General features: G+C 49.2%; 10 protein-coding genes across 10 annotated transcripts; 3 read left to right on the forward strand and 7 right to left on the reverse strand.

The window, feature by feature from the left end:
* Positions 1–111: 111 nt before the first annotated feature.
* On the reverse strand, positions 112–3,095 carry KY384_003191 (uncharacterized protein; the record flags this gene model as incomplete). The annotated part of the gene is made up of 3 exons (XM_044811711.1): positions 112–876; positions 971–2,981; positions 3,040–3,095. The coding sequence occupies 3 exons, from the start codon at positions 3,093–3,095 to the stop codon at positions 112–114; spliced, it is 2,832 nt and encodes a 943-aa protein (XP_044670844.1).
* A 637-nt stretch (positions 3,096–3,732) lies between these two features.
* On the forward strand, positions 3,733–4,472 carry KY384_003192 (uncharacterized protein; the record flags this gene model as incomplete). Its single annotated transcript, XM_044811712.1, has 2 exons — positions 3,733–3,754; positions 3,829–4,472. 2 exons carry the CDS (start codon positions 3,733–3,735, stop codon positions 4,470–4,472), a joined length of 666 nt encoding a protein of 221 aa, XP_044670845.1.
* A 413-nt stretch (positions 4,473–4,885) lies between these two features.
* On the reverse strand, positions 4,886–6,273 carry KY384_003193 (uncharacterized protein; the record flags this gene model as incomplete). Its single annotated transcript, XM_044811713.1, has 3 exons — positions 4,886–5,250; positions 5,313–5,829; positions 5,884–6,273. 3 exons carry the CDS (start codon positions 6,271–6,273, stop codon positions 4,886–4,888), a joined length of 1,272 nt encoding a protein of 423 aa, XP_044670846.1.
* Positions 6,274–8,812: 2,539 nt separating this feature from the next.
* On the reverse strand, positions 8,813–11,334 carry KY384_003194 (uncharacterized protein; the record flags this gene model as incomplete). The annotated part of the gene is made up of 5 exons (XM_044811714.1): positions 8,813–10,280; positions 10,331–10,695; positions 10,748–10,823; positions 10,873–11,057; positions 11,299–11,334. 5 exons carry the CDS (start codon positions 11,332–11,334, stop codon positions 8,813–8,815), a joined length of 2,130 nt encoding a protein of 709 aa, XP_044670847.1.
* A 233-nt stretch (positions 11,335–11,567) lies between these two features.
* Positions 11,568–12,193, forward strand: KY384_003195 (uncharacterized protein; the record flags this gene model as incomplete). Its single annotated transcript, XM_044811715.1, has 2 exons — positions 11,568–11,705; positions 11,768–12,193. 2 exons carry the CDS (start codon positions 11,568–11,570, stop codon positions 12,191–12,193), a joined length of 564 nt encoding a protein of 187 aa, XP_044670848.1.
* Positions 12,194–12,350: 157 nt separating this feature from the next.
* KY384_003196 (uncharacterized protein) lies at positions 12,351–14,494 on the reverse strand (the record flags this gene model as incomplete). Its single annotated transcript, XM_044811716.1, has 2 exons — positions 12,351–13,529; positions 13,694–14,494. The coding sequence occupies 2 exons, from the start codon at positions 14,492–14,494 to the stop codon at positions 12,351–12,353; spliced, it is 1,980 nt and encodes a 659-aa protein (XP_044670849.1).
* A 1,447-nt stretch (positions 14,495–15,941) lies between these two features.
* KY384_003197 (uncharacterized protein) lies at positions 15,942–19,921 on the forward strand (the record flags this gene model as incomplete). The annotated part of the gene is made up of 3 exons (XM_044811717.1): positions 15,942–16,949; positions 17,005–18,166; positions 18,612–19,921. 3 exons carry the CDS (start codon positions 15,942–15,944, stop codon positions 19,919–19,921), a joined length of 3,480 nt encoding a protein of 1,159 aa, XP_044670850.1.
* Positions 19,922–20,198: 277 nt separating this feature from the next.
* KY384_003198 (uncharacterized protein) lies at positions 20,199–20,988 on the reverse strand (the record flags this gene model as incomplete). Its single annotated transcript, XM_044811718.1, has 2 exons — positions 20,199–20,275; positions 20,325–20,988. 2 exons carry the CDS (start codon positions 20,986–20,988, stop codon positions 20,199–20,201), a joined length of 741 nt encoding a protein of 246 aa, XP_044670851.1.
* Positions 20,989–25,126: 4,138 nt separating this feature from the next.
* KY384_003199 (uncharacterized protein) lies at positions 25,127–25,807 on the reverse strand (the record flags this gene model as incomplete). Its single annotated transcript, XM_044811719.1, has 2 exons — positions 25,127–25,243; positions 25,328–25,807. The coding sequence occupies 2 exons, from the start codon at positions 25,805–25,807 to the stop codon at positions 25,127–25,129; spliced, it is 597 nt and encodes a 198-aa protein (XP_044670852.1).
* Positions 25,808–25,888: 81 nt separating this feature from the next.
* On the reverse strand, positions 25,889–27,253 carry KY384_003200 (uncharacterized protein; the record flags this gene model as incomplete). Its single annotated transcript, XM_044811720.1, has 2 exons — positions 25,889–26,714; positions 26,847–27,253. 2 exons carry the CDS (start codon positions 27,251–27,253, stop codon positions 25,889–25,891), a joined length of 1,233 nt encoding a protein of 410 aa, XP_044670853.1.
* Positions 27,254–27,315: the final 62 nt, after the last annotated feature.

Here is a 27,315-nt window from a genome sequence, read left to right on the forward strand (position 1 = left end):
AAGATGTGTGAATCATACTGTTGAGCATTGTATCGAAGCACATATTCACTCTCACGATTCTTTCATCAACATCTCGCGTATGTAAAGCGAAGCAAGCGGCACTTACGGCTGTCAATACTCGAAGTCATCATCTACGCTGGGCCCTTTAGTATTGGTGATCGCCTCTTGCTTCCGGAACATCTCTACGATCATTCTGTTGCTCGTTGCTTGCTCAGGCTTCTTGTCATCTCTCTCCTTGATAAATCGAGGGAAGCGCAGACTGATGCCTCTTCCACTAGCATCCATCAGAGCTTCTTTTCCAGCCATATAACGCGGACTAAGGGTCAAGTCTGCAGTCTTGACCTCCCACACGAATCGTGGCTCAAACCAAACATCAGGCTGATCCTTCGCTACTGTCGAGTGTGAATAGAATGGCTTTGGCTTCTCGATAGCAGCCGACCCTAATTTTTGGTGCAAATCCTCCAGAATTGCCTCAGAGAAGCCAGTTCCAATATTGCAGACTGTCTCGAACCGCTCCTCCGCTGGATTGTAACAAGCCAGCAAGAAAGCACCGTAAACGCTCGTTCGCTTCCCTCTACCGTAGTAAGCGCCAATAACAGCGAGGTCAAGGCTGTCTCCGATGCCCGAGAGGTAGTCCTTCTTCACTTTCAACCAATTACGTGACCGTTTAGAGGGTTCGTAGCCTGATTCGGAAGTGTCAAGCATTTTCACCATGAGCCCTTCGCAAGAGGCTTTGACTGATTCGTCGAGGAGATGCTGAATCTCGTCGACTTCTGACGTGTTGCCGTACTGCGCGAAAGCAAATTCGCCTTCTACGACATCAAATGCATTCGTAAGAATTTCGCGTCTTTCTCGAAAAGGCTTTTCGACGGTTGGCTACAATAGATCAGCATGATACCAAGAGACAAAAATGATGTGGGTCTAGTACTTCTCCATTGTAGAAGAGGATGTCGAATGCAAAGACACAGACTTTCACCTTAATATCCTCAGCCTTCACATCTTTACGCTTTCTCGTCATCAGCTGCTGGAATGGTAAGACTTTCTTTTCGACAAGATCCCAAGCCACCGTCTCACAATCCAATACGAAGCTTTTTGTCTCTGATTTGATCCATGTACAAAGTTTATCGAGGATATCGGGGTACTTCTTTGATAGATCTTCGGAATTTCTCGAGAAGATGGCAGACAGCCCCTTTCTTTGCTTCGAGGTGGGCGTACTCTGGTATTGCTGTGGCGAGTCCTCGGCGACGTAGTGTATCTGCGCTCGCTCGCCATCGTATTTATACTCGCAAGTGAAGTTCTTTCCTTCAAAGCGGTCGAGGACCTCCGAAATGGATTTCGTAGGCTTGGCAAGCATCGGTTTCAGGGGCACACCTGGTTGCAACTTACAGTTTTCTCGAAGCTTGAATATACCATGCTTGATCATTGCTGGGACGATCACCTCGTAGTTAGGCAGTTCGCTGTAGACAGTCTTGAGAATGGCTTCGCCCTCAGCCAGCTCCTCGCTGGTGGGCACTTTCTTGCCTTCGAGCCCACTCTCGTGCATGACCACCGCATGGGCAAGAGCTACAAGAACAGTCTTCTCCGCAAGACCCAGTCTCAACTTGCCTTCGAGAAAGCGGATGATGAACTTAGCTTCGCTTGGTCCGCCCTTATCCTTGGTAATGTCAATACCTTTGCTACCCTTCCCAGCTGCAGCAGCATCTGCGGCAGAGAGGAGCTTCTTAATTCCTGCTACCTTTCTTCCCTGAGAGCCATCTCCAGAGACGGTGGCAATGCCCATCAACCCATCGTGAACTGCTCTTATAGTCAAAGCCTTTGGCTTGAACATGGTGGGTTGATTTGAACGACTTTTCGCGGCCACCAGGCCAAGGTCTCCGATCTCCGCCTGGTCGGCTTTGATGACTTGAAGGCTCCGTCCTGTTGATTCTCCAATAGCCTTCATGATAAGAGACTCTCCTATACCGAGTTCAATGCCTGCGTAATCAGCAGCAAGCTTATTGATCATCAATTGTACAGTGGGAAGCAAGTCATTGGGCGTTAGTCGTAAGACCTGGCGGAGAAACAGCGAACAATGTGCGGATATAATCAATCGTTTCGTCGTTAGCTCGACGAGAGAAAACGTGATACACAGTGCGGCATATGGTACTGCATCTCCTGCCTTCCAGTCCGGGTATGGATCCTTTGCACTTCCTTTCAAAGTTGTTTGAACAGTCTCCCGTGCCTTGGCTGCTGTTTCGGGCCGCTCTTCTTCCTCCTCCTCTTCTTCTGACTCTGGCTCCTGGTCTTCCTCTTTGGAAGCCTTTGCAGGTGTATTCTTCTCTTCTCTCACCTCCATGGCTTTTGACGTATTGGACGCTTTTGGCCTTCCTCTTGCTTTGCGATCTGACTTCTCATTTTCCGGACTCTTAGCCTTTGCCTTTTCTTTCGTTGGCTTGGGGGAATCTTTGATCATTCTGTTTGCATCAGGGTCGGACGACTTCTTTGATAAGATGCTTCTTTCATTTGCTTTCGTGCTAGAAGACGGGGGTCCACTCCGCCTTGAGCGCTTCTTGACTGGCTCATCGTCCTCCGACTCATCGTTCTCCCCTTCATCAAGAGCCTCACTCTTCGTGCGTTTTGGTGGCGAATCCGAGCGTTCATCATGGCCTAAGATACAGAGATTAGAACCTGAAAGCAGATCCTCACCAGATGCGTGAACAATATTACCATTGGCATGCAATGATCCATGCTTGGGCTGCTCTTCGTCCTCCAAGCTTTCGGATTTGATCTGAGTCCGTGGTTGTTCAGACCCTGACTTCTTAGCGTCCTTGCCCATACTGACATCGCCATCGCTGTCTTCATCGCTCTTTGCTGGGCGTTTGATATCTCGTCCCTTCGGTACTTGCTCTTGAGTTTCTTGATTCTTCTTGGTGCCGTTCTTGAAAGCGAGCTTGGACTGCTGATGCTCCGATGCGAGTCCGTTTGGATTTTCCAGAAATTTGCTGCAAGCCCATGACGCTATCAGCTTCTCCAATGATAATTTATGGGTGGGACATCCACCCTAAGGTCTGCTGCCCCGACTTGACGTACCCGAGGGTAGCCTGTTTGGAAGGCATTATCTGGCTTAGCCGCTTGGGAAGTGCACTTGACTCTGCCCAGGTGAGGCTTCGATACTGATTAATAAAAGATGTCCTTCTGCTAAACTTTGAACAACCTGCAAGGGCGCCCGGGTGACGTGGGAAGAGAATATGTTCGCATGCGAAACGGCCTAGCGACCGTACAATTGACAGACATGAGCGAAAATCTGCTTTCGTCCTGGCAGCCAGACTGGCTAGCTCACATCAACATATAGCTGTAAAAACCAGGCAGAGGGAAGGGTGCCTGCTACGGACTACACAACGCCCTCTGACGCGTGCAAGCCAGCGCGTTGATTGGCTGAGGTCATCGACTCTTGGCCTTCTCGACGGAGCAAATATTTCCCGTCCGAACATCGAGTTCAACTTCATTTTCACCATCCGACTCTCATCTCTTGTCGAGGGAGCGAGCATGTCGAACTTGGAAAAGCGTGACAAGCATGTCTGACCTCAGAAGACCTGTCAACATCCTTCTATCGCGTCACAATGCGCGTCTCCGGCACGCTCCTCGCAAACGATCTTCAATCGGCGATGAATTTCTTCAAGAAGCATACCGAATTGTACTTTTCTTCCCTGTCTATTGTCCATGGCCATGAATCCTAACCTTTGTACCACCAGAATGACCATCTCCTCTCCTTCAAGTCATATCTTCTTTCTATTCGACGCGCCTACCTCTCTACTGCCCCTCCCCCCCGCCGCTCCCAACGCAACCCAGTCCAACCCCGTAGCCCCGCCAACGCAGCTCCTTCTTGGCTCTCCGACAAGGATAAAGACTCCGTAGATGCCTCCTCCAAGACCCTCCTCCGTGATCTCTCCGCCTCTCTAACCCAACTCGCAAGCGCAGAGTCCGTACGTCGTGAAACGAGTGCTCGGGTATTGGCAACCAAATACAGTAAAGGCATACTGGGGCGATGGGCAGCTGGCAGTGGAGCAACAGAGAAAATGGCGGAGCAGACTTTGGAGGAAGCGAAGCTTGATACACTTAAGGTGGTGAGGGACAGCGTGATATGGTATCTGACGATCAGGCTAGAGGAAGTTGGGAGAACCCAACAGGGTATGATGGAGCGGAGACTGGAGAGGGAGGTGGAGAGAGGCAGAAGCGTGCTTTACAAGAGCCGGCCGAAGGGATTTGACAGTTCTATGGAGACATCGTTTGGGATGGATTCTTTAAATGGAAACCTTCCTGAGGACAACGCACGCAAGAAGAGAGAGGTTCAAGTGGAGAAAGGTGTGGCTTTGGAAGATCAGGACAGGAAGCAGATGGAACAGCAACTCAGCCCGGATCAGCTGCAATTATTTGCAAAGGAAAATCAAGATATGCAGAAGCAATATGAAGATACGCTCGATCAGGTCCAGTGAGGCTGCGCTTTCGGCCCGCAGGTTTTCCTGTATCTGTTGACCACCGCTGACCACGACGATAGGACTGCCGAACGGAGCATGCTCGAAATTTCCGAATTGCAGACACAACTAGTACAGAACCTCGACATCCAATCCGCCAATATATCGCAGCTCGTAGACGACTCGTTGTCCACGACCGAGAATATTGGAAGTGGCAACAAACAATTGAAAAGAGCCACCGAGCGGAAAAGCAGGGCACGGATGGTGTTCTGGGCAACTTGCGGCCTGTGCGGGTTCTTGATCTCTTGGGACCTCATATTTTGATCTATTCTTGACTTTCTTGGTGAGTGGATGGCGATGCTACACAGATACCCATATAGCGAAGCGCTTTTTGAATCTCCTTCCCAATCGCTATGCAAATTAAGCACGTCTCATTACACCTCCTTTACAACCTTGTCGATCGCTTCTGCCACATAGTTCACATTTCCTGTGTTCAAACCAGCCATCGATATCCTACCATTCTTCGTCATATAGACATGCGCGTCTTCTCTTATCTTCAAAACTTGCTTCTCCGTTAGACCAGTGAAGCTGAACATACCAATCTGGTCAGTAATGTGCTTCCAGCTTTCTGGCTTCCCATTCAATTCTTCAAGTTTTGACCTGAGAGCTTTTCGCATGTCGATGATCCTACCGGCCATCGTCTTCAAATTAGCTTCCCATTCTTCAAACAAGGCTGGGTCGTTCAAAATCAAGCTGGCGATACGCGCCCCATACGCTGGGGGTTGCTGATTTCGCTCCGCTGCAAGATGGCTAATTGGGAAGCAACTCTGGTGACAGTGTCTGGTGCATCTGAACTCGGACTTGTGACAAAGTGAAAGGCGCCAGCGCGCTCGCCATAGAGCCCGAAGTTCTTGGCGAACGATTGTGCAATGCAAAGTTCAAATCCTTCTGAGACGAAATATTGCACAGCCCACGCGTCATTTGCAAGGTCACCAGAGGCAAAGCCTTGGTATGCGCAATCGAAGAAGGGAAAATGCTTCTTGGATCGTATGATCCTGGCTATCTCTTTCCACTGATCTCGAGTAGGATCGACACCGGTAGGGTTGTGTGCACATGCGTGTAGCAGGATAATGCTACCTTCTAGAGCTTGGGAGATGGTGGACTTCATGCCTTCGAAATCGAGACCTTTGGTCTCTGTGGAGAAGTAGGGGTAGGTCTTGATAGGAAGGTGGACGTTCGTAAAGATTTGATTGTGGTTTGCCCATGTCGGGGAGGAGAAGTAGATGGGTTGATCTGAGGGGCGTCGGTAGAAACGTGAAAGGAACAGAGCGCCGAGGTGGACGGCTCCAGTGCCTGAGATTGTTTGCAACGAAACTACCTAGAACTTTCATGAGACTCGCGATTTAGGCAGAATGGTGAGAAGGGTGGATACCCTCTTCTCTTTCGCTGCTGGGCTGCCCGAACCCAAGATGAGTTTTTGGGCGGCATTTGTAAAATCGGCCAAGCCAGCAATTGGAAGGTATTCATGATTGAGCGTTGGATCCTTCCTCAAGATTTCATCGGCCTGTTTGACGACAGGAAGTACCCAAGGCTTAGCATTGTCGTCTCTATATGCTCCAATGCCAAGATCCACTTTCTTCGAGAAGTCATCCTTTCGGTATGCGGCCATTAAGCCGAACAACGGATCTTCTGGTGCTTGTGGAACATGCTCCTTGGCAAAGGCGGTGACACCGATGTCTCCCATTTTGTCGGACATCAACTGTTGCTGTATCTTTGCAAGGCGATTCAGAGGAGTCAGGACGTTGCGAGCTTGGTCTGACATTTTCAATGATCATTTGCTGCCGAGACGCGTTCGTCCGCCAAGCGCGAAGTCAAGTGGCAATTTGCAGAAGAGGAAATGGAAGGATCCCGAACGACCATTACTCGAACAAGAGACCGGTCATCTTTGGAACGTTATGTACTGCTACAGTGCGCATTTGCAGTAAGCTGGAAGTCGTAACAGAATTGCTGATTGAGCCATCTATGTGAACATGCAATTCTCTCCCTTAGTTCTACCTCGGTTTCCAAATCCGAGCCTTCGAGATTTCACTACTATTCTAGCAAATTTCTGACGATATCGCCTACGGGGTCAATAAAGAACGTGATGTAGTCCTCTGTATGTCGTGAGGACCGTATTTTAAGAGTGGTCTGAGCGGTCTTTCTGTGTGAGTCTGCATGTCTATCTTTTGCTGGTTCAGCCAAGGGTAAGCATAAAATGTGAGGTTCTTTCGTCTCAAAAGCTTTCTTCTCTTGATTTGACGAGCATATTCAATTGCCAAAGATTGATGCAGCCGCAATAAGTATAGACAAGATTTCATGTACATCAGCCGTGACAAAATATTGACCTGCCTGTGGGGTCCATATATTGGTTCGCTGCTAAACGTCTCAACTATGCTCATTGCACATCAAGGAAACATATGAGGTGATCATTTCTGTATATGAACAAGATCGTATGATCTGAACCAGAGCGCTGCTACCTCAATATTCTCATCGAATGAGCCATGAACACTTGAGCATTCATTGAGTCATTTGTATGAAGCTTTTCAGTCTTACCTCGTCGACGGGTCAAGACGTTCATCTGGCCTAAGATACGGATGTCATTTCTGCATGCCATCTTGCCGAATTCAAGTTCTAGTGCAACGGTACATTCTACAGTCCGTTGGGGTGCTTTGTAGCATTGCTTCTAAACACGCAATAGCCGCTCACTCACATTTCATTGCCGTGTTACTTCAGTTGCTGTTACCATCAGCCAGCTTGACGTAGAGCTCGCCAGAGCGTATCGTGAACACGCAAGATTCATTGGTGCTTCTAATATTCACGTACAAGAACCCAAAAATGAGGTTGTCTATGGTGACGTCGGCCAGGTGTAGGTCTGCTGAAATTATAGCCAACCGAGAGAATTTCAGAAGCGCAGAACAGAGAAACATAGAGATGACACTCCGAGTTAGCAGCACAAGGAATTGAGTCAAAATTTTCCATTACAACTTCTGATTCAGCAAGTGGTACATCAGGCGATAGATAGAGTTGCCATTAAGAGTGGGAGCAGATGAGAGAAATAATATGATCAATAATTCTGTCCATCTTTTCTACTGAAAGAAGCCCGAGGTCTCATCACATCGTCACAGTCAGTTGAACACGGTAGCAGAGGGAAATGATATGTCCATCCCAGACTCGAACATTGACCATGCATCTTTAGCCTAATAGCAGCGACACGAGAAGATTCTAACTTATGACACGGGGCAACAGTGATCCTGTACCGAAATCATTTCGTCGGGTTTTGCCGCAGCAAACTTGACATATGCCAGGTGCGTGGTCTGTCTGGGTGGAATCTGGGGAAACAATCAGCCGCCCTTGGAAAACCCAAATAGCATTCCCTCATGAGAAGATTCGGAACCGCTGAACTCTGCGCTTGTCATATCCACTGTTGGTGGTGTCGGGCTTAGGAAAACGATTCGAGCCCAAATCGACTGCAGTGCAGAAGGGAACTAGTAGACCACGAACAACGTAGGAGACTTTTGTTAAAAGTGACGTGAGTGACACTAAAACATCTCCAGAGCTTCTCTATAGATGGATTTGAATCGGCAACTCGAGGTCTCCTTCAACTGGCCCGATTGAACGCATCTTGATGAGTGCGGTGCTAGGGAAGCAGAGCACGTAATTAATTTGCGTTCTAGGTCGATTCGATAGTAGTATCTAGCGAAGTGATGAGCGTAGACAGGGTAGCGATTTTGACAGACTTGTTTCTATGGAGCTTTGGGGGGCCGAATTATACAGAAGCACGGCTATCAGGTGAGAAGAAATATATAATGGGAGCAGTCTTCGTTGGTGACAAGAATGATTCTACATCTGACGCAAGCTCCTGAATACATCATGTCTGCGTTAGACGTCTTGCTACCGCAGTCAACTTCAATGCATACAGTGGGCGTGCCTGATAGTGAGATTTCATGGTAAGCTCTACGATCTTTCTTTGGGCAGAAATTTTGAAGAAACGGCTGGAATTCGGCAATAAAATATATATAAAGCCATTTGGAGGACTTTGGTCTCTTTATTTCTGGCTGAAATATCAGAGAACATGACTGCAACGTCGAACCTGAACATCCCTCTTTTAGGTCTTTGCTCGATGTATTGGCGAGTTTTGTCAGTCATGTCGAATGCAAGAGCCAAGCTATTTACGTTCGTCGCACTTCAACTTGGCTGGTCCGGCCTTCAGCTAAAGGACATTTGTCACGGCTCGTCTGGTGTTGAGTATGTTGTATTTACAATGACAGGAATCGCGTCTTCCAGGCTGGCTTGATCTTGTGAAATGTTGCGTTCTTTTGATTTCAAAGTAGCAGCAAATCGCCGTTCGCTCCGGCACCCACCTGTGGCTGGTACACTTGCTGTGGATTGTTTTGATTGACCACATATTGAGTCTCTCCAGCTTGGGTTGGACTTCCACCGAAGCCTTCATCACCATTGATTGACATTCCCGCCATATTTGCATTCAAGCTCTGGAAATACGCATCGGCAGCATCGACGGCTGCCGCAAGATTCTGCCTATCAGTGCTTCCATCTGCATTGGATGTGTCAGGTGGTGCTCCTGATCCATTCAAGATCGACGGCAAATGCTTATGCTGCTCCAGAGCGACCTGTGTCGGCAGGGTGTGCTTCTGTAGGGCAGGGCTATCTATGGTCTTCCTTGGCCTTGCGTTGCGGAAAACTTGCTGTACTGGTTTCAAGTAGACTGTGGCTAGAGTGCCAACGTTCAGACACATCTCTTCTAATGTTGCCGGATCTAGCTTTTCTGATTCGGCAGTGATGGCTGGCTTTGGGCCCATGACCACCTTCTTGGCCAATTCTGGGTCTGTCGAAAGCATACGCCAGTACATGTAGCCTCTGTCCCTGAGATCTGGATTGTCAGTTTCTTCGGTTGCCCATTTGAGGACTTTTGGGACAAGTTCTTGCCCCTTTGTCGGTCTTTGAATAAACAATTTGACTGTTGCTGTAAGAAGTGCAAATTGTACCTCCACTGATTCGTCCGCAAAGGAGTACAAGAAGTCATCGAGTAGCACATCAGAGTTCTCAATACGATCTGCGTACTGGCCTATTACCCATATCATAGCAGCCTTCGCTTCAGGTTCATCTAAAGAGTCTAGGTTCTCACACAGAACCGATATGATCGACTCGTACCTGTTGGGGTATTTTCGAAATACATTCCTAATGACAACCGTGGCTTCTTGAACAATATATGAGACTTTAGTTGCCACAAGCTCCAGAAGAGAGTCTATACAATCTTGGGCGGCTGATTCAATTTTAATGGCCAACTTGCCAATCGCCCGCACTGACTTCCTCACAAAGTGTACGTCAATTTCTGTAGCATACTCCCTGAGTTCTGCCAAGACTTCCTTGATGTTCTTTTCCGTCGCAAGCATGAATATGAGTTCTAATTTAGTGACCTTCACATATATTGGATCGTTGTATTTGCAGAAGAAGACTCTAATGTCATTTCTGAGCACTTCCGGCCGCCGCTGAAGGATAAGTAATGCATTTCGTAATGCGAGATACTGAATTTCGGGACCTTTGGCTAACAGCGTAACTAGTGGTGGAGAAAGCTTTCTGCATAGACTCGAAATTTGCTTTTCATCGGCAATGTAGTTCATGAGATAGAGTATGACACGAGTGCATGTAAGGACAACAGAGGAATTTGAATGTGATAGGCGAGGCGTAATTCGTTCTGCTAGTAATAATGCTTCAGCAGTGTCTTGGGGGACGTACGACATCAGCGCTTCCAGAATATAAGTTTGGCCCCATCTGTCGACGCCTTCAGCAATTTTCACATCAACTCTGGAGAGCAAACATACTCCGAGCAGTCAGGCAATATTTGTACAATTTTGGAAGCACTGTTGTAGTCAATTGTAAGCTTGATACTCTCACTTCTCTCCCAGATGTCCATGAGTGCGGCTAAAGCACTCGAGACGACCGTGGGATTGTCATCTCGCAGCATAGTATTCAGTTTATCTATCAAGTCGGAATTCTCAACCAAAGCTTTATCATGATCGTAGAGTTTTGCCACGCAAAACGCGGCTGTCTTTCTGACATAAGGGTCTGTGTCCCTCAAAAGAGGTTTTAAAGGGGGCACACAAGCCTCCACAAACTCTCGAACGTGGATATATGACATAGTACGAAGAGCCAAGGCACGTATCAGCGGATTAGTATCCTCCATATCCTAACCTCAACATCAGCTATTTGGTCAAAGTACAGACAATTGGCTCGACTACCGCGACGAGGACTGGAAGAGCCTTGAGCGCTACATCTGGCTTCATGCGGGCGTAATTGACTAGAAACAAAAAGCACCTGATTTTGTGAGTCGCCGTCAATCGCGCTGTGAGGGGTTTGGGCGTACATTTTCTTGATCTCTAGACTCTGGATCTGCATGCATCCTACAACATCGGGAAACAATGCTACCATATCATTGTTGCTCATGGTCATATTGGCCACAATCTTCTTGAGCGCAATCTTCTTCGCAGAATGATTTTTATCTTTCTTGCCACCGCTGTTGAGCTCTTGCCGTAACTCAGCGACTTTGCCCTGACTTCAATGTGAGTGGTTTACATCACAAGAGACCGATGAAGGGAATGTGAAAGTTGAGACCTTCTTCTATACACGTAGGGGTGTACCCATGAATAGAAAACGCAAATGTGGAAAGTATGATGCCATACTGCAGCGCAATACAACTTCACTTATGACTTGTCTTTTTTTAACAAGAGAGATTTGCCTCTTATTGATCTTGGGCACGGAAAAAGTGCAATGCAAAAAGGTGGAAACTCACTCGGGCAAAGAGCTTTGCATCTCCGCCACTTGCCATGATGGCTCGACTTGTAATGCAGCTCTTATGGGCTACCTGAATAGCAGTCGAGTATCATGCAAATAAGTCATGTTTTGAGGGGCACTTGAACTGTTCTCTGGGCGGATTTTACCGGATTTCATAGCTTATCGATAGAAGCAGCTGACTAATACGACCCATGCCAAGACCTATATTGTGCGAGTCGTCTTTCTGGAGGGTTTCCAATCGAAGACCAGGTCGCCTCTGCGAACATAATGCCTTCTCAACCGCTTGAAGACTCTCCACTCCCTCCACAATGGGTGCTTGATCTGCAATCCCCTCCACGACGGAAAGGCAAGAATGCAGCGACCTTCTCAAATCCCCCAGGCTATTCGGAAACCGCTGTAGGCAAGGTCGGTTCCAGATTCTCACTAGAACAGTGCTGCTCAACCTTTCTGACATGCATGACTCGCAGCGATCTGCCTCCTCTAAAGTCGCGCCCCGCAAAGTACCTTCAACCGAAGAGACCGATGCCCTCAAGGTCAAGAAGTCTTGGGAAGTCGCCCTTGCGCCGGCCAAGCAGCTACCAATGAATGCCATCATGATGTACATGTCCGGCAATTCGTTGCAAATTTTCAGTATCATGATGGTGTTCATGTTGTTTAAGACACCTCTCACAGGCATCGTGCAGACGAATGAGGCCTTCAGACGGTACGAGACGGATGGGAATAGAGATACGATACTTGCGGCAAAGGGGTGTTATGTCTTGATGCAGCTCTTGGCGCTTGCGCTGGGGGTTTGGAAGGTGCATAAGATGGGATTGCTGCCTACGACGAGAAGTGATTGGTTGGCTTGGGAGTCGGAGAGGACGCCCTTGGAGAGGGCGTTCTTTGCCTTTTGACAGAGAGGTATGATTCATGGGATTGAAGCAAGGCGTTCGTTGAAGGATGCAGTGGCTCGCATTTGCATACTGAAGAGAGGTGCCTCATAAGTTGCTTCATTACATTGACGTACTATATGAACAGGTATTGCCACTTATATTCAAATTTGGTATATAATTACCATGTACACCGCTCCCAAGGTTCTCGATATTCCAAGCCCATGCCCTCGAAAACTCGTCGTTCTGCCTCTTTCCAATCCTTACAGCGCGTCCGCTCATTTCTCCATTCTTCGAGATCTATCCAAGTGCCAGTCGCTCTATCCCTCACGCCACTACTGTCAAACTTCCAGCCTTTGACTCTTTTCGCAAAACGCCTCAAATCTCGTTGGAAGGTGGTTCCTGAGGTCCAGCCGGCCACTGCACATCCTACGGTCCGCCAAGGAGATATGATGATGTCGACTCTCCGATGCGGATTCGGATTTCTTGCGTGAGGATTGGCAGCTAGATCAACCTCTTTATTTGCCCAGCATGGATCCTGCCAGACCACAAGGGCTTTGTCCAGTGTGTCAAAGCCATGACCACCGAGTGTGGCTGTACTGACAGGCAATGTCGCCTGATTTCGCTTCGAATTGGTCAGGTTGAGAGTTAGTGTGTGGGTTATCCAGCCTTCCTTTTCTAATGATCTGACAACCTGGGAGACAAGGTCAAGGGTCATATTGTGATCAGGGTGAGAGAGAATGACATCTACGTCCCCGCTTTCGGCTTTGCCACGGCGGTAACCGCCAACGATGATTGTCTCGAGGCCAGTGCTAGTGATGCGTTTTGAGTGTTCTGAAATTATGGCTGCTATTGATTCAACCTCGTCACGAGGTATTTTAAGTTGAAATTCATCATAAAATTTCAGACCTATCTGTTGGACGCGGTTAAGAGACTTCCAACCAAGTTCGATGATGTCGTCAAGATCTCGCCAGCCTTTGTCATAATAAAATTCCCGTGCTGTATGGGCTCCGACGCCCCAGATCTCGAAAAACTCACGAAGGACTTTCAAAACTGAATCGTTTTCAACGTCATCTGCAGCTTGGATGTGACCATCTTTGGACTGGAATTCATGGAAGAGATTGGCTATCTTCTGGTCGCATCCAGGGAGACTAAAAACCTCTCGCGAGCTTTCGATCTTATATGGATAGGCTGCTATAGCCGCAATACTTGTACTGTAAGCGCGAACGCCAACTTCATCTAAGGTAAGCACACGCGCGAATTTGATCTTCTTGAGCTGAGAGATGAATTCTGCATTTGGCTGATTTGCAGGAGTTGCTCGCTCGCAGGCGTATAATTTGCTTTGCAACACCCAGCCAGGCTGGGGGGAAGTGGCATTTCAACTGCTTCGTCATGCTCTGACGTTGATTGGTGTACAAGATGAGTGGGACGTGTGATCTTAGACGTCCGACCTAGCTCCCTTTTACTTTGCGTAGAGGAAGTAAAGGTCCGACCACGAAAGTCTCTGTCTGAAGCTTCCCTGACACGGTCCTTCTTACGGTAAGCCTTCTCCTGGGGTCTTTTGTCAGTCTGCGCACGGTCAATGATGCCTTGCCTTTTGAGCCGAGGCCTTTGCCTTTCTGCGTGCAGATTGGGATTTGCGTCAGCTTGAGGTCGCCAGACGGTAGGCGTTGCAGGCGCAGCCTTGCAAGCAGAAGCCTCCCGTGGCGTGGACTGACCCTGCAATAGAATAAATGAATTCAAGGGCAAAATAGCGCTGGCCAATATACATCGCTGCAACCACTCCAGCATTGCAACATCTACGCGGCCACAGTGGAACGAGGAATGGAGATCATAAACATCGGGAGACCTGGTACTCGAGGCATCATTTGATGTCTGAGAGATCGAGAGGTGCGACATCGTTTGTGATTCTTCTAACCCACTATCACTATCTGAACCAGATGACTTGGTGAATGCTGCCGGACGTTGACGGACGAGTGTAGAGTCTCTGCCGTCGTTGGACTTGATTTTCTTCCTTGCAGGTACATTAGGTCTTTGCGAATCATCTTTGCTTAGACTGTCTTCGGCGAGCTGGATACCTTTCCACTTGAGCTCCAATCGAGCACGCTTAGGTGTAGAAATGTTCCCAAGGATCAAATGAGCCTCCCTCGCATCATAGGTCAAGGGTGCTCCTCCATTAGTCAGGACGTCTTCAAACTTATGTAGATCTTCCACGGCCAAATGGGTAGGAAGCACATAGACGGGAGGCAGACTACTAAAATCAGGATTTTCGGGCACAACAGTAGGACGAGTCCTAGTTTCATTATCGAGCGTCTTTTCCGGCATTGCGTCCTATCAATAACTCGGAGATAAAGAGAAAGGGCATTTGAGGGAAAGCTGGAGCTTTGTGCATCTCGTTGGGATGTATAACAAGGAGCAAAAATCATAGAAGGGAGAATTGCAGACGATCACATATCGTATGAATCTTTCAGCAGCAAGAAATGAGGACTATATACATCATTTTGAGGTACTTGAGTGGAAGCTTTAGGTCAGAGGGGCGAGCTTAGGCATCCCACAGTGACTACCCGGCGAGCCCCCCCTTTTTCGGAGAAGTAGCGTGACATCGTTCTCTTCCTTGAAATAGGGCTTCAACTTGGCTGAATGGCGTTCTCTAGTCGTTGGCTGCATCTCGTTGTGTTCTTGGATGTGCTTTAGCTTATCCACGCGCTGGCAAGTCCCATATTCCTGTTCCGAAAGAAGCGAAGGGGAGCCGTTCAAATTCCGGTCCTTGACGCTGGCCCTTCATCTCGAATTTGATGACGTTACAATGCAAGCTGTGAGACTTTTTACGATCATACAGTCTTCTTGAGTGAAGGTTCAACTTCATTCTTTGTCGCTGAATGTCTGTTCAATAATTTGGTTTTTCTCAAACTTGAACCCAGCTACCTCACCTACGCATCAAGGGGGGCTTCTCTCTTACGTTAAAAATTGCGATAAATGAATTTAGATGAGCTATTTGATTAGTCTGAATAGTGCTTGAGCCTCAATCGACCGAACGGTCCCATGCCTCTTTCTCCCCGGCGTGAAAGGTCGCAAACCAAGGTTAAGAGAATTTGCTATCCTGGACTAGAGATTAGCTAGATTGACCAGAATCCCTCTTGTGCTGAACGTCATACAGACTATAAGGAGCGAATAAACCCCTTCGTGATCGACTATCCTTATTGCTAACCAAGACACTCATATTTGAGATGGTTACAGGTGAACACAATCTCATCAACTTTACACGGGCCTAGAAAGTAAGAGCTATGTGTAAGTTGCTGATACCATATGCTGCCGCTCTATTGTTCTTTTCCTCCCTTGAACAGACCCGATTTCATTCACACGGTAGGCCCACAGTCAGATGAAGGCCAGATCGGGTGAGTGTCCATCTGACACCTCTATCGCCATCTTTTCCATTGTGGTCTCCCCTTTTAAGTAAGCCATCCTAAAGAAGTCGTTTCACTATTCGAGGTTATTGATATTAGTCTTGCTATGTACATATGTGTTTTAATGATGTTTCATCACCACGATGTGGTGATGAGTGGAGGTGTCCACTCTTTCTAGAACAGAGGTAAACAATATGGTTTCGACGCCTGCGTGTAAATCTTCTCAACACATTATTGACGCGTTCTGGTTCTCCAGGCTAATTTGCTTACTTCATTATCCCGTACCAATCCAGTCAACTCTCACCCACGCTTTACAGGTGTAATTTCTGCTACGTCTTTCACGCGATTTAAAGTCAGATCGACTTACAATGGCTGAAGATGGGTATGATTTATCGGACTCAAATGCTCGGCGGTCAAGAGCCTCAGAAAACAACTCTTGGGCTCATCAAACTCGGGAGCCACCCAACGCTACTCATGCTGAGCGTGATAGCCCGCGTCCAACAAATCGTGATCGCTACGAAAATAAGCCAATGCCAACGCTCCCTTCGGAGCCACCAGATCCCAACCTCGAGTCATATAGGAGACCCTACATCCAGCCAACAGTTTCAGTTGTAGATCTCACGCTCCAGCCTAGAAATCGGGCTACTACAGACCCGGCAGGTCCCTCGGGTGCGAAGACCTTGTTCGGTGGACGACGACCAAGCATGACCCACCTTCGCAAAAGGTTTGGTCATTCGAAGAACACCTCGATAGATGAAAGGCAGCAACAATCATCAGCAATCCCCTTTCCCGTGGGCAAAGCTGCTCAAGTTCTAGGAGTCGCTTCAGAGAAAATGCCGGGACGAATGGCGCTTGCTTCTCCGGGCCTGGCAGACGATCACATTGCTGACGAAGACCAGAGACGCGAAGAGGATTTTGGCGTGCAGCTAGAAGCTGAAAATTCAAACCAGGCTGCGTCAACGGAGGCTGGTTGGCATACGAGAGAACACAGTCAAGACACTGTCTGTGCAAATCCAAAACCCTCGAGAAGTATCGGGGTTGCGTCTGTCCACGAAGCCGGAGACATTACATCACCTTCTCCGCAAGCTCATCAACTCAGTACTCTTGAAACAAAACGTCTTGCACCGCCAAAGGTAGCAAACTTTGGCAAAATTGGAGACAAGGGGTTTGTCCAAGATCCGGGACTATTCAGAATCGAAAGCGTACAAGGAATAATAGAGCATGCTGAATCCTCCGTGAATAGCCACGTAGGAGTGGATCACCATGGAAACAATTATGAAGGTGAACATATGCATCTAGCAAAGAAGGTCACCTTACCGTCAATCTCCTGCGTGCCAAGTAGCTACAATGGTATCTGGGAGAATGATCCCGCTGTCGTGAGTTCCTCACATAACGAGAACGCCAGGTCCCGTAGTATTGACTATTATTAAGGGCTACTCGCTTCCTCCATTTAGTCCAATGTCTCAGAACCGGCGTGGAGGAAACCATACAAGCACAGGCATGCAGCTCTCTAAAGGCATTAGCGCACCGCCCACGCCGTCAGTATACGATGACCACCCGGCCTACGAAGAGCAAATCAATGCAGCATCTCAAGCTTCAACTACAACGCGTTCATTGGTAGAGGGTATTATCCCTTTGAGTTCCTTCACGTCGCCTCAAATCGATCAATCTACAAACCACCAAGGATTTGGCATCAATAATTTCAGGCCTTACCTTGGCTCAGCTAATTCCTGGGCAACAAGTTCGAAAGAAGGATCCTTTACATTTGATAATGGTCTGCCATCTGCGATCCTCCCACCCCGCTGGCCTGACCATCATATGACTAATGCCGTGCCGTCTCCTCCACATACTAGACAAGATTATGAGCGTCCTGGTTCCTTAGCTGCTGGGCTTTCGCGAATGGACATGACAATCCATCATCATCTCAATACCGCTTTTGGCTCATTATCGCGGCAAATCGAGGAGAAGCATGACAAGGTCCTTGACCGGGTCCTCGGAAGATTAGATAGTATTGAGGACGATATCACTAAAAGCTTCAAAACCATGAAAGGAGAGATCAAAGCCGTCGGCACCGAGATTGGGAAGATGAAGGCAACCGTCATCAATTTGAGCTCTGGTAGCGAGATCATGGCAGAGACGTTACGAAGTTTGGAGAATAAGATGGAGGCACTAGACAAGGTGATGGAAACCGATCATCAACAGCTGCTACATGAATTTAAAAAGGAGAGCGAGCGCCAACGTCAGCATATGGCAAGTAGAGATGAAAGTCCAATGACGAGTGATGGTGCTCAACCGCAACAGCAAGGTCTGGGTCGTACTGCAAGCAGAGTCCGCCTCGGCAAAACAAGCAACAAGAACAATCGATCGAATATTTCTCGCAGTCAGCAGGCTGGTGGAACAAGTGACGATAGAGAAAATGGGGCAGAACCTCACGTAGACATGAGGGCCTTACCAGGTCCACCTGATATTCGCAATCATCCGGCGTACGCTGGGATACCACAGCCCCAAATGCAGATGTACGACCAACATGGCGTTCCTGTCGGGACCAATTATCCTCCAGTGCTCCCTTATGGCTCGCAACATTTTGGTGATGGTAATTGGTACCAGCAAGTTTATGGCTCTGGATGAACATTGTCGACGGATTGACGCCGATCGGGAAAACTCAACCGGAATTGCGAAAGCAAGAAACTCGTGTGGAATCTGATCTGTCTTGAAGGGGCTTTGACAGTTTTTAACATCCAAAAGCTTGCAACAAATGCGCTGGGGAGGAAAGGACGTATGTTGATCTTAGATGAGCAGAGGTGGTTCTAGACTTTAGCGCTAAGGACGAAATCTTGTGTTTACATGAATGAAACATTTTAAATTCACACTTTCGTCTTGTGCCGCCCACTTCGACTCCCACATGCAGCTGGCGCCATGCTCAATCCTCCAGAGCATATCACTGTGAAGAGGAGGCGAGATGAAGAGCCTTTGGACACACTATGTAGGCTAGCGTCTGTCAGTAACCAGACTCTGCAATTCTCACTTTGTAATCCTAGACATTCAACCAAAGAGGCAGAGACCTAGCGCTGTGTGGAAGAGAGTCGAGTGCGAGAAGATCATACAGACCCCTACAACCTCAGAGGTCGATGCAATTTGTAGAGATCAAAATGTATCAAGCTTCGTCCCATCCGTTGCTCTTCCTCGAGAAGTCAGCTCCGAATCTGCCAACGACCTCGCTGCGCCTCCACAACTTCAGAGCCAAGTCACCATGTCAGTGGGTGCTGAGGGCGGCAAGCATGTGGCAGCGTCGCGCTCTAAAAGTAAGCAGACCTTGGAGATAAAGTCGAACGCAGGAAGAGATGCAAAAGTTTGCACTGGACGGGTCGGAAGACAGGAGCCTCGAAGGCTCCACCTCACAAGAGTTTCAGACAAAGATGCGCCCAGACTCACTCCGAAGCATGCAAAGCATCGTATCGATCGTTTGGCTGTGTTTGTGGAGAAGCTGGAACGGCGGCATGGCGCTACTGATGCTTCTCGCGTCCTGGAAATGCTGGGAGAATCTGTCCAACATGAAAATGAAAGCGGGAACGAACGAGTTGGACGTTCAGCCCACCGGAAACGTCCAGCCATGAAGGCCACCAAGGTTGCGCGTGAAGAAGGCGTGAGGTCACATGCTTTTGACATGACGAAGACTTTCTGCGATGGAAAGTTCAAGAAGCTACCTAATCAGTGGGACATTGGGTCCGAGGAGCTTGCAAGATACCTGCAAACCGTTGCTTTAGAAGAATCAGCACTCAGGCCAAACGAAGAACACCCGTCACCTGGCAAGCCGATCTTGAAATTCCCGCCAAAGCGTCCCCCGCCTCGCAAAGACACTGCGAAGAGACAAGGTGACGCGATTGCTCGCGAGTCGCCTATTGAGAATGAGAATAATACAATCAAGTTGGACGAATGCGATTTTGTTTTTGACACTTATGTCAAAGCTGACCCGCCCGAGATGAAAGATCGTCCACAAAGTAGTGCAGAACTTTTTCTCACTGAGATTGACATGGACAAGGTGGGCATTTTGATAATCGAAGATGAAGAAGAAGTTCTATGGGAGGCCTTCGGTGAGGTCGACGACAGCGATGCGGAATGGGATAGCGAGCAAGACGATGAAAACGGTTTGACCTCGCTCCCCAAGTCTCAAATAATGTCAAGACTAAGCATCTTCCTAGCTGAAAGCTACTTTGGGAACGATTATCCTGACGAAGAGGTCAAGTCTGATGACATGGACGCATGGTCGCGTAAAAACTATCGCCTCGATTCCGACGACGAAGATTCCGACGACAATCGCGTACTGTATTCCGACGACGATATTGCCTAAGGGTCGGATGGCAGTTACTTAAATTTGAACTTCAGAGATCTCTGCTCCAGGTCAACACAGTGCACCGAGAAGTCGAACCCTCGGCAAGTAAATGGAACGCTCCGGCTAGATGGCAGCCAATTGCTACGAACGATAAAGATCTTGTATTTACATGACATGGCAAATGAATCAAACCGAACCGAAAATAACCTCCCGAGATCTGAGATGCGACCAAGCTCTGAGCTGTGGCAATGAACCGCGCTCGGTTGAGGCCTCACTCCTGGAGCTGATCGAGTATTTAGAGCTTTGGTAGCCTTTCATTACCAGCCATTTTGACGGCTGTCAATTTACGTGAGTTATCTGGTGGCCAAAAGCCTAGGGAACAGTCAGCGCAATGTCGGGGTTGAATACTAGTAAGTCGTACCTGGCAATTTCGAAGCGAACTCTTTCATCCAAGGATAGCGGATCCTCCTTCTTTGCCACATACCGAACTGACCCCAATCCTCGTAATTCTTCTTCAATTGCCTTACTTTGGGGACTCCCTGTCCTTCGATCACGCGATAAAACTTGCATTGAAGACCTGACTGGTCCCGCATTTTGGTGCCGAATGTCCGTTCGAAGGCGACATTTGTTTCTTTCCAGCTAGCCCTTAAGTCGATTTGATAAAACCAAAGAAAGTCGCTTTCCTCTTCCTTGTACGGCGGACGGAACGGACGTGGATCTGTCTGTGTGTCTGACTGCGGACCTGGCGATGTTGAAGAGCGACTGCTTTGACGTCCGTGGGACAAGCATGATTCTAATGACGACCTGGAGCTGACACTTTGCGCAGAAGAACAAGATTGTCGCCGCAAAGGCTGTTGGTTAAGACGGTAAGGTACCTGGTTAGAAGCAGATGGAGGCGTGTTGATCTCGTCGTCCTCGACTTTGATGGAGACTACGGAGATGGAGGGGGACGCCGAGATGACATGCTGCTCGCTGGGGGGATTCAGAAGATCGGAGATTGCGAGGCCACGACGCTTCGAGTTGCTCTCTCTGTCGGCCGTGACTGGTGCAGCATCCTGGCGATACTGGCAGCTGCCCTCCGCCATCGCGAACGCTTTGTCTAAGTCAAAGCAAAGGCCGGGTGAAGGGTTGACGGTTTAACGTAAAGGCACGAGAAGAAATGGGCAACCCGAGAATATGGCAGCCGAGTCTACTTCCAAAACCAGAGCTTCGCAGGGTGAATGCTAAGGTACTTAAGGCTGGCGCTCCCGCTCCGCAAAGCTCGCTAGTCGACTTTCTCGATTACGATATGAACAAATGCGTTGATGGTAAGGGCAGGAAAGATCCAGATTGCTAAGTATCTTGAGGGTCCTGATAGCGAGGATGGATAGCTGGGACTCAGACCGACAATCATATAACACTAAAGAGGGAGGTTGAGTTGCTAGCTACCCTAGTATGTCTGCTGCGGCAATGCCTTCCTCTGACCACTACAATGCTCGGATTTAGGCGCGGGCTCTCGTTTCTACAGGATGCTGACGAGGTTGGGTACAAGGGCAGCCTCCGACAGACGATCTGTTGTGCCGCCTACGACCCCATGTCGTTGCTGTGCGCAAGTTCTCGCGTTTTGTGATTTGAAAAGGGAGAAAAAGGTGAGAGCTAAGGAAGCACGGAGGATCTGACAGACCGCTATTAGACGCTCGGGAAGTGTGAAGATGACAGGTTTCATACTTTCAATAATCGGTCGAGGGTGGGGCATCGGTATCGGTATGATCCACGAGCTAATCGTCTAGATGTACGACGACAGAGCAATCGACTCGATTCAAACTCCAGACTTGCACTAGCTCCACCAATCATTGCTCTGCCGTCTGTCCCCCGGGACACTGATTGGCTTGAGTCCCACATCATTTCCGCGACGTGGCTCCCAACCCCGGTGTCCTGGGGGGTTTGTCTGCGAGAGCGCTGTGATTGTGAGGGTCGTGGTAGAGAATCCTCACACCAAGCACGGCCAAGAAGGGCTAGTCTGATCTAACAGCGGGAACTAATTCTGCAGGCAAGGGTTCCAAATGACGCTAATTGACACTAGATGGGGCTAGTGGCTGTGCTAATGCGGCTAAGACGTAGGGCCGTTTTAGCTCGAAGGATCGCCCAGTTCGAGGCACCTCCGTGTACCCAATCAGCCCTACTCGTGTCTGTGCCACATCGGACCCATCGTGCTGAGCCTCTTCGAAACCAGAACGAACGGGAAGTATTTCAAAAAACACATTCCTTCGCCGCAAATCCTCCGCGACGCCAGTCGCCACATGGCTACTACTTGCAAGACCACCGCCAGTGATGGCCTGCCAACCCTTTTCTATGACGTTGGGTCAGAAAATAATGTCTGTTGTTTGTCCAATAGCTACCCATCCTCCAATATGACAACCTCTGGATGTCTGGTGAGCACAGCTCATTCGGCCAAATGACTGTCCGCTGTCTCCGACCGCTTGCCTCGGATGGCCAATGTCAGATTGCAGTGTTTTTGTTTGAGGGATGGGGAAGGAGCCTCAACACCGTGCAGATAGTTCGCTTGCAAGGCCTCGCCCTGCTTCATCACCACCTTCGAGCAGATTCTGGATAAGAGCGTGCGATCCCGAGCTGCGAACCTTCGGATGATGACTGCAGCAATCCTCGAAAACCTTCTATGAAGCTAAATGCCCTTTCATCTGCTCATGCTGTCGATGCTCTCAGGGATTGGGGCTTCGTGGACCACGAGCATGTCATCCTTCTCACTAGGCCAGGCTGTAGGCAATCCAAGGATTCCGCATGGTCACTGATACCGTCAAACACACCCTCCTGAACAAAGATTCAAGCGTTGGCGGCGGTGGCGATGTTGACAGGTCCCTGAACAGACCCTCCCCCACGATTCCTTTTAATCCATCGAGCACTGCTTTCCCAATGACTTATCCACGAACCCTATGGATGCACCACCTTGAGAAAGCCGTTCTTGACATTGCGGTGCTGTACAGTCGAACAGGATTGGAAAACCACGCGGTTGCCCTCATTGCGGCGTTGCTTCAGTGGCAAGCTGGGTAAAGTGCATCCATGGCGTCGAAGGATTGGGGCTCTAACGGATGTTTCCCACCATCATCGTCTCTGGGTGCAGCAAGGTTTGACCTCGTGGTTCCTTCAAAGCCGCAACATGTGAAACAGCGGAGGCAAGCAGATCCTTTCCGGATCCTTCACAGACAGAATTGAGTTGCATGAGGTCTTTGCCTCCATGGGTTGCAGACGACAGAGTCGCCAAAGATACCGCAGCTTCATAGTCGGGAGGATCGCGATGGTTCACCAATGGTGTTGGTTTGCTTAAGCGCCCTCCAAGATTGATCGTCCGTCAGCCAGCGGCAATACGGACAGCCACACGGACCTGGCCTGACTCGGCGTCCCCATGATTGCTTTCTCGACAATCACAACAATCATGAACATTGCGAATGTTGCAGGAAACTAAAGCCTTAGTGTCAGATTCGAAGTCAATCTTTTCGTACAGAATGTTGGTGCACCAACTAGTTGTCTGATACCGCCACCAATGCAGGTCCCAAGAGGCCAAGGCGCCTAAAGCAGAATGAACCTGGGGCTCTTCCATTCCAAGGTGGAGGTGAAGTCCGCCCAGGGATGTGGGTCTTGAAGTCGCTGCACCGTGTTTTGGACTTGCACTTGTGTTTGATTTTCAAAAGCTTTGCATGTACAAGAATAGGGGGCGTCTGCATGGAGCCGTTGCGAGACCCGCGGTTGCTTGTACCATTTGTTGTATTAGATGCTGCTTTCCTGCTCATCTTCCACTTTCCTCTCGACGGATTTCCACTTCATGGTATAATCGACCATTGTCCCAACTTTGCATGATTCTTATACTACTATCACTAATCAAGCCGAGCAGCTCAGCAACCACATCCCTCGGCACGGCTCCGGAGCATTGAAGTCATCGAAGCCACCCTACAGCCTTAGACTGAAGATCACTCACGTCGACTTTTGCGACGTCCAGCTCCTAAGATGCCGCTGCATAACGATCAAGCGACTGTCCTTCTGAAGACAGCCATCGCATGCAGATGCAGCCACTCACGTGACGCTGCAGCAGGATGCATAGTCGACCGCTAAAAATAAGGCCCTGCATAGGCACACAGCTGTCAAGAAATTAATCGCTGCCCAAGATGTTTCAGAGCACCTACCCCTCCCACCGACTGTCTTGCCTGCCCCCCTCCCAGGAAGCTCGCCATCCGGTATGACAGGAGCCTCCAGTATGGCATCTTACCTCTCTGCGCTGATGGTTCGTATATCCTCCCTGCCGCAGCCTCCACAAGACCCGAGTTGGACAACTGTAGCCTGACCGATTTGGCTATGTGTCGCTGATTGATGACAGAGATGTCTCTTCTGCCGCTTTGGGAGAACATCGAGTCCTCCCACGACGCCTCACTCCACCTCGGGCCAGACGAGCAATCACCGCTCGCGACCGCAAGAGCATCGGGGAAGCCATGAACTCGTGGGGAGGGCGAGTGAGGACGGTATTTGGTCATGAGGATAGCAGTTGGGGAAAAGGGAGAGCTCATCTTGATCGAGTTGCTGCTAGGGCGAGGAGAAAAGCAACAAAGGAGGCTGTCCTGAAAAGTGCAGCCGTGTTCCAGGTGGTGGACAGCGTGGAGGTAACATCTTGAGCGATATGTACGGGATCGTTCTATATGCTACGATGGGGTATGAGAAGCTCAAATTGGAGCCAACTGTGGTGGAAGGAACGGAATGTGCGAGTGGGTGGCACATTCGTAGTAGCCTTGCAGGGCTTGGAAGAAAGCACGGGGTCGGTTCATCCGAATGAATGGACTAGGCTGCTGAGATAGACACATCGCACACTACAGAGGCAAGGGGAAGGGGGTGATGTGCTAGAAGGATGAAATGAGCTGAGACTGTCGACTCAGATCGATCTTCAGAAATTGCTGTGTATGATAAAATGCTGAGTCCAGAAGGAAAAGAGAACTTTTGCATCATCACACCCTTTGATATACGCTTCCCGGGCGGTGCCTTGTGTCCCAAGAGATTGCCCGAGATGTGTGTTGCGTAGCCTGCTGGTGACCTTGACAGGTAGCCAGTGCAGATCTTCTGCACCAGCATGTTCTGGGTGCAATCGTCAGTCGCAGATGCCATTCGTTAGACTCTTGGTCCATTGGCGTTCTTGCCCCTATATTGCAGGTCAGAGGTTGTGGTAACATAAGCTATCTGCTTCGCTTACGGATCATCCACGTAATTGATGTTGCATTGCTCCCAATCAGCGTCGCTTTTCAGCGTGCCATGAAATTGTACCGCGTGCTCGATCTCTGTGAAGCGGAAGATGACCGTGCGTTTCTGCTCCAACAAAATCAATCAGTAAATCCTCAGTGATTTTGGAAAGGAGCTTCTCCGAGCTCGCTTGAGGCAGGGGAGACCCACATTGTTTGGTGAGCTCCTTCCCTCCTCGAGACCCTCAACGCTCCTTCGTCCTCTTGCAGCAAACGTTTCCAAAGCCATCTTTGTGAAGTCCTCCTCCACAGGGACGACCTTCACGGAGCGAGTGCAGCCTCTGGCGATCTGTTCGCGGAGGTTCCCTCCTATGACATTAACGTCTTTGCCCAAGTCCACCCAAACTATCTTCTCCTTCCCGTTGTTCTCTTTGCCGTAAACGAGTCCATTGTCGGAATTCTCATAAAATTTCTGACATGCTGCTGGATCGAGGAAGCGAATCCAGGCCTTGCATCCGAAGCGGTCGAGTCGGATTTGCTCTAGATTACCGCCATAGACGATGGATGAGATGAAGCTAGATGTAGCGTATTCGGGGAGGTCGGTGAGAATGATGGTACGTTTTTGAGGGACTAGGGGATGAGGTAGAACAGGTAAGTAGAGCAAAAAACGATGACAACATAGGATGGACATGATAAAGCAGAAGTCAAAGGGAGCAGGGGCCTACAGCTGGCTTACCGGGTCCGTCGCGTTTGGCGGGTGAACCCCAACTCCCTAGCCAGAATTTGTTCGTTCGGTCCTCCTCCTCCGTAGAAAGGGGAGCTGGCTTGAAGTCGACGCCCCTTTTGGTATTCGGCCAGGGGGTGACTCCATGGCCTTGGCTTCGAGGAGGCCCGGTGAGACAGGAATCCCTGGAGATGTCTCCCCTTCTTCCTTTTCAGGTGGTGTCTCGATGCCTGGGATGGAGATCAATGGCCTGCTTAAAGGACGCTGCTCTACTGGAACCTCAAACGAAAGGTTGTGCAAAGCATCAGAAGCCTTGAACGGACCTGTTTTGTTTGTTGTAGGCTTCTCGTCAGCCGAATTTAGTTGAACGCCCGGTAATCGTTTTGATGGTGCTAGCTTAATGTCGCATGGTGTTTTCTTTCCTGTTCTCATGCGCAAATGTGGCGGAAGATCCTGTGTATCAGACCTCGTAGCAGGAGTGACATTTTCTTTCAAGATAATGTCAAAAGTCGGCTTGGACTTGAGTGTGGACTCTCCAGAGGGCGCTTCTGGTGGACTGATCGAATGCATTGTCTGTACTGGCTTCGGTGTGGGTTCAACGTGCTTGTTCAATCGTCCATCCTTAGTATCCTTCCGTGGTGGCGGTTGAGCGCGTGCGGCGAGAGCTTGCCATGTACTGGGCGATATTGGATCCGTCTGAGTTGCCACGTTGACAACTGTGGATCTAAGAACACCTTCTGTAGTCATGATTGTTACGCCGTTAGGAAGCGAAGTGCTTGGAGGGGTCGATCCAAACGTCCTTGCCGGCGGCGATTGTTGTAGACCTGTTGTTTGCTGACTAGGAGCCCAAATACTTTGATTCAAGGGAACGCCACTGGAACATTGGGTTTGTTAGCAAATTGTCACGCAAGTTCGACAGATGTCGAAAGCACAAATTCAGAGAAGGTGAGAAAAAGACCGAGGGTTATGTTCCTCTTGGTAATATGAATTGTCCAAAGTTACATACTCCATCGTCTGCACGAAATTTTGAAAGGCGTCACTGATGGCTCTTGGACTGTAGATTGAACTTGACTCATCTACTTGCTCCAATCCCTGCGTCAAAGCCAGAATGTCCCTCGGCACGTCTAGGCTGAGTTTCGGTGATGGACGCCGTAGTTGACCCGATGGTGGTGGTGGGTCAGGTTCTGGGGACAACGCTTGGGGATGAACCACGACGCGGTCAACTGCAGTCTGTTCAGATATAGGCTGTATTTGACTGATTTCACCATTTCTCTCTTGCGCATCCCCTTCTGAGGGATCCAACTCGTTTTGAGCAGCGCTCTGGAAAGACGGCGATCGGAATCTTGACTTGGCTTGTGACACAAACTGTTGCAGTCTTTCCGGATCGTCGAGAGACAACAATTTTGGTGGCATCTGGAATGCGTTTTGAGATCTGGGCATCGCTAGGAGTGAAAAGGATAAGTGAATTGTAAAGT

This window comes from Bacidia gigantensis (assembly GCF_019456465.1).
Source record: "Bacidia gigantensis strain McMullin 20006 chromosome Unknown contig_180, whole genome shotgun sequence".
In the NCBI taxonomy this organism is placed as follows: domain Eukaryota; kingdom Fungi; phylum Ascomycota; class Lecanoromycetes; order Lecanorales; family Ramalinaceae; genus Bacidia; species Bacidia gigantensis.